Source organism: Odontomachus brunneus, unplaced genomic scaffold (genome assembly GCF_010583005.1).
Source record: "Odontomachus brunneus isolate Ranch 3 - 2012 unplaced genomic scaffold, Obru_v1 Obru_scaffold_001, whole genome shotgun sequence".
NCBI classification, from domain to species: domain Eukaryota; kingdom Metazoa; phylum Arthropoda; class Insecta; order Hymenoptera; family Formicidae; genus Odontomachus; species Odontomachus brunneus.
The window spans coordinates 8,462,233-8,468,296 of record NW_022639451.1 but is presented as its reverse complement, the minus strand read 5'-3'; the positions used below and the strand labels follow the sequence as shown (position 1 = coordinate 8,468,296).

The 6,064-nt window shown below is 52.7% G+C and overlaps 1 protein-coding gene across 1 annotated transcript in view; it reads left to right on the top strand.

Moving 5' to 3' along the window:
• LOC116850638 overlaps positions 1-5,357 on the top strand; it is a gene marked incomplete at its 5' end in the record, with an annotated part of 16,904 nt that extends 11,547 nt beyond the window's left edge. Inside the window, one exon of the mRNA XM_032829187.1 lies at positions 4,952-5,357. Within this exon, the coding sequence (XP_032685078.1) occupies positions 4,952-5,357 (406 nt within the window). The remainder of the gene's footprint in view (positions 1-4,951) is intronic.
• Positions 5,358-6,064: the final 707 nt, after the last annotated feature.

Genomic DNA, 6,064 nt, shown 5'->3' with positions numbered 1-6,064 from the left:
TGTTCTTGCGTTTGGCACGGATCCTCATCGAGCAATGCCTCCAATTCAGCGTCTTCGAAGGTTTTTGGCCTTCCTTCACGCGGATGGTCGTCAATATCGAAATCACCGTCTTTGAAGCGACGAAACCAATCACGGCACGTTGTTTCACTTAGAGCAGCATCTCCGTAAACTTTTTGGAGCTCTCGATGCGCTTCAGCCGCCATTTTCTTCGAATGAAATAAGAAAATCAATAATTCCCGCAAATGACGATTATTTGGCACAAAATCAGACATTTCCACACAACCAAAAGTATATGACGCCAAAACAAAATCACTAACGTGTCAAAGCGGTTTGTTTACCATATGTCTAAGCTTGGTTCATGACGTTTTGGATATGTCAAAATCGACCAGCACTTACTGCTGGAGCCATCTATTGACAAACAGCAGGAACTTAGTTGCGCACCTAATATGTCTCTGTGCTGTATGGGATGTACATAAAAAATGAAAAATCCATGAAAAAATAACTGTATGGATATGGTTTATTAAAAGCAAAAGTGAAAAAAGAGAGAGAAAGAGAGAAAGAGAGAGAGGAGAGAGAGAGAGAGAGAGAGAGAGAGAGAGAGAGAGAGAGAAAGAGAGACATAAGAATGTACATAAAAGAGAGACATAACATGTACATAAAAAATATATGCGTATATATAATACTTACACAGAAATTGTCTGACATATATTTTACAGCTTATGCTCCCTTCAATTTGATTTTTACTTGGCACAAGCAAATGCCAATGCTGCGTGCAAGCGCAGTCCTCCCGGCAATCAAGTCTCCAGTTGAAGCCGATAAATTATTTTAGTAGCTTCTTATAACTCTAAAAAATAAATTTTTATAATAATATATATAAACGATATTATGTAGCACGTATGTATAATACTTAAATAGAAATTAACTCTTTACCTATATCTCCGCGATTCAAAAGACGTAACCTCCACGATGGCTTGTGACTTGTTAAACACATAACCAACGCAATGATAATCGCTCGAAATAACCGCGAGTCACATCGAGATCGAGTTCGAGATTCGACAGCCAATCAGTATCGCGGAAAAGAGGCAACAATGGACATGTCCATGCCTTTTTTATTGAGGGATGATGATAAATTCACACACAAAGGAAAAGAGATATGAAAAAAACGATCGCAAGTAGATGATGTGATATATAATATTATGTAACAGTGTAAAATTATATTATGCAAATTGTAAAATATAGCTATTTTCATTTATACACAAATATTTTCCCATAGCTGTTATCCCTTACAGAAATATCATACTAAGAAATACTGAAAAATTATTAGTGATTAAATATTACCAGTAATTCAGTAATTTTTTGGCTAGTACTTAATTTCTGTTGAATACTGATAATAAAATCACTGTTAAATATTGATAGTAATCAAATACTGAGAATTATTATGTAAAGGTAATAAATGAGAAAATCATAATGTTTACAAAAATATACTTATATTCCTAATTTTCTCATGTCTCATAAACTACTAGATATCGAAGTTTGTCAACACATTCCAAAATTTCATAAATCCTCCTGCGATAATTTCGATCCCAAATGATATACTGCTGGTCACCCATCCATGTCCTGGCCGCATTAAACTGTTGCTTAACCTGACGATCGAGAGCGCACGGGGAGACTCTGATGATTCCAATGATATTCTTACAATTCATGCTTATATAATGTATCCTTATAGTGTTCACAGTATATTATAACATACCTAGCAAACACCAAATTATAGTTACATAATTTTTACTTGTTGTTTATTGGATAATTTGTTGATAGATATTGAAACAATGCAACATTCGATATGCGATGAATATTGATGTGATGTAGTGAACCAGTGATAATTACTTTTACATTTTTAACAATATGTTATAATGATTAATCCAACAAAAGATAATTAAAGAATCCAAATTAAACAAATCGAATTACTAAATTTTGAGAGAAACTTTAAAAAAATATTATTTAAAATAATAGTGTTGTTTCATCAAATGACATGGTTTTCTTGAACGCTGGGCGGGGTGATAAGCGATCTACCATGAAGAGAGACTTCCCCCCCCCAATCTCCCTTGTGGAGAGGGGAGGGGGATACGTCGCGGTCGGGTGCGGGGCCCTAGATGTAATCGGGGTTTATGCCCCACCCTCGTGGGATCTCGCCCACTTCGAGCGCTTTTTGGATTTTTTTTTTTTTTAAGCCAGGGGAAATGCTTTACGCATACCCGCGATCTCCGGGGGGAGACCGCGGGTTATGTGGGACTCCTCCCCCGCCGAAGTAAATTCGACGAGGGCCCTACCCACTAAAACCCCTAGCGGATCCGTCCTCAGCGGTCGTCAGGGGGCCCGCGGGAACCACTTGCGCATTACTTCCGCGGATCCCCCTCCGCAGTCCTGAGGACCCCTCCCGGACCGGGGGTAATAAATCACCCCCGGTCGCAACTCTTCATAACAGCGGCGCGATGCGACCCAACATCGCGCCGCTTCTCTCCCGGGCCGCTATGATAGGAGGGTGCGCCTTCGCACATCCCCCAAAGCGACCCATAGGGGAGAGGGGGGACCGGGACAGGGCGTACTCACCCCAGAGACGAGCCGCCCTTAGACGAGAATCCCCGCAGGGTCCCGCCAGGGACCCCCCGACGCCGGCCTGATGTTCGGCCGGCGCCGTGGCCCCGATCTAGATTGTCAGATCGGGGGCCTCTCCACCGGTCGGATCTCGGGATAATTTCCGGGATCCGCCGGCACGCCTTCCGTTGGTCCGGCCTCATTAGGAGGCCGGCCCCTTCGGTGCCCCGGCGGTCTCCCACTCGCTGGAGCACCCCTCCCATCGGACACTCGAGGCCACTAACGCGGTGGCCCGAGTCCCGGCCATCTTCGAGGCACACCGCGCAGGCCGCACTAGCTGTGCACTAGCTGCGCAGCGAGGACCTCCTCTATCTCGTCGGGGAGGACCGATTCGTCAAAACCGACGAGTCGGACCTCCCCCATCCTTGAGGGCCGTGTGACCACGGCCCCCGGGAGCGACGCCCTGAGCTTAATAGCTAGGGCGTCCGCCTCCCTCTCCTTCCCGGGTCCGGCCAGCCCGAACAGGAGGCCGCCATTTGCGGCCCTCCTGACGAAGGCGGGCTGGACCCCACCCGCACCCGGGGCAATGTCGGCCCTCGCCTTGCGGAGGGCCTCCGCATACAAGAGGCTCCCTGTCTCAAGGCGTATCGACACCGCCGCCGTCGTCGGCACCGCCGGCAGCGCCCTTGGCACCGCCGGGCGCCCCGGAGCGCGCGCCACCCCACCGCCCCTTTGGGGCCCCTTTCCTTCCTTCTCACACCCCTCCCGTCCGCCACAACCCATCCCCGATTTTTCGGGGGAGCCACGGCGGGCGGGGAGAACGCAGTCACTCCTCCTGCTGCAACCGGCGGCACTCCGGCCGTCGGCGCCTCCCCCCTCCGCCCGAGCACCGCATCCCGCAACGGGGACGTTGCGCGGTTCCTGACGTCGGACCGCACCTCCGGGAAGGGGGACACCGCCCGGTCCATTACTCCATTCCTTTATTTTTCCTCTCGTAAGTCCTTTTCTCCATTTCTGATTTCTCCCTCTTCCACTTTACTCTCTCCTTTTCCCATTTTCTCCTTTCCATGTCCACTCTCCTTCGTTCCTCTTCCATGTCCGTGTCCTTCTTTTTAATTGCGTCTTCCAGAAATGCCGTCCTTGTTTTAAACACTTTGGCGATGTCCTTGCTATATTGCACTATTTCCTCTTTCCTAATCGCCATTCTCGTCTTCTCAGCCCGACTCATCCTCTTGCTTTTTTCCCAGTCCTCTTCTATGCATCCAGCACTTTCCGCAATCCAAATTATCCGCTGTAATACAAACGCCCTATTCCTATCCCTTTCCTCGCTTTTAGGTCATTTCACTATGTCCTCCCCCATCTCTGCCTCTCCCGTCGTGTTTCCATCTTCCGTCTCTGTCTCTGTCCCAGTTTCCGCCTCTTCCATTTCCAGCTTCCTTCTTTTTTTCGCCCATTCCTACCTTTCTCGTCTTTCCCATTTATTTGATCACCGCCCTACCCGCGGCGGTAGCCAGAAAGACCGACGCGCCCACCGTTGACGCACCGGTCCTGTCGCCTTCGCTCGGCCCATTGCTCGTTGACGACAAGGGGGGGGTCTGGGACCATAGCCCTCCCATGCCGGCGCGACATATCCGATTTGCCGCAAGTCTTACCTTCTGTCTTGTTCATCATGTATTATAATGGGGGGCTTGACGGCGGCCCCCCAACTCGGGCGGCTTTTCGGGCCGGCCCCTAGGGCGGTTTGGCTCAACTGAGCCTCAGGAGCCCGCCCTGCCCCCGCTGTGGATTCCCGGTGAAGTATTCACCGAGAATCTTGCTACTCCCGGGCTCAGCTGCCCACCCGGGAGGCCGGTTGCCATGCAGGCATTAGGGACCCGACAGCCCCCGCGGTGAGGTCGGTTCGTCCGCACCGGCTGTCCTAAGGACAACCGGGCGCGCACGCCTTCCTCTGATACTCTGGGGCGCCGCTGCCCACCCGAGAGATCGATACCATACTGGCATAAGGGATCCGGTACGCTCCCCTGCTGTAGGCGCCATTGGGCTCCCTGAAGCGAGAAGGAGGGGAGCCCTCCGGCTCCTAATACTAATGGGCGCAGCAATCCACCCATGAGGGCCTTTTAGTCGCCTTTTACGACACGCAGGCCATACGTTGGAGGTATTCTTTACGTCCGCGACCCACACGGACAGAGCACCTTTTGGAACGGCTGGGGGACCTCATGTCGAGGCGCCCCCAAAGGCCGGTTCTGGTGGCCGAAGACTTTAATGCCAGGTCGGCGTTGTGGGGGTCCTCGGCCAGGTGCTGAAGGGGCGAGGCAAAGGAGGAATGGGTCGCGTCTCACGGCCTCTGTATAATCAACAGGGGCTGGAGGAGCACCTTCGTCGGGCCGCGGGGGAGATCAGTGATCGACGTCACGTTGGCGTCTCCCCAGGCAGCCCGACTAATTCAGGATTGGCGGGTGGTGACCAGGGAAGAAAACCTTTCGGAGCATCGATACATCGTGATCCGACTGGTCGCCACCCCCGAGGAGGTGCTCCTGAGGCGCGGCCAGGAAGGCGCCCGACTACCAAGATGGGGTCTCCGTAAACTCGACCGCGACAAGTTGGCGGCCGCCTTAACGGCGGTCACATGGGCGGACTCGGGCCCCACACCGGGGACCCGGACCGCCATTGAGGCTAAGGCGGCCGGGATCGTGGGCGTGATGACGGCGGCGTGTGATGCCGCCATGCCCCGATCCCGGCCACATCCCCGCCGATCCGTGTACTGATAGTCGGCGGAGATCGCCGAACTTCGGCGCTCCGCCGGCCAAGCCAGGCGAGAAATGGATCGGCGTGGAAGGGCTAGTGCAGGCGGGATGGCCGCCGAGAGGGCGTACCGCGAAAAGAGGGCGCTCTCAAGGTGGCCATCTTTACGGCCAAGGCCCGTGCCTGGGGTGACCTGGTCTCCACCATCGACAGGGACCCATGGGGGCGCCCTTATCACATTGTGATGTGGCGTTTGCGCAACTGGACGCCCCCTCCAACGGCGTCCCTGGACCCCGACTTCTTCGATGATGTGGTGGGGGCCCTCTTTCCATGGGGGGAAGCTTGTATTCCCCCCTACGAGGCCCCCCCCCCCAGACGGAGAGGAAGAGTCGGTCAGGGTCACCGAGGTGGAGATGGACAGGGCCGTCAGGAAGTTCGGCGCTAAGAAAAGGGCGCCGGACCCTGACGGTATCCCAGGCACAGTGTGGGCCTTGGCGATAAAGGAGGCGGAGGTGAAGAGTCGCGTAATGCGGCTCTTCACCTCCTGTATAAGGACCATAGAAGGAGGAGGGCATACTAGGTGGTGGCGAGCCGCCGTGCGTTTGAGATCTGCGTATTTTTTTCGTTCCAGAAAGAGAAAAATATCGAGAGCGCGGTCTTGCTAGGCCGGGACGCGAACCCGGGTCTTTTGCTTGCCGGGCGACTGCTCTAAACCACTGAGCTACCTGAC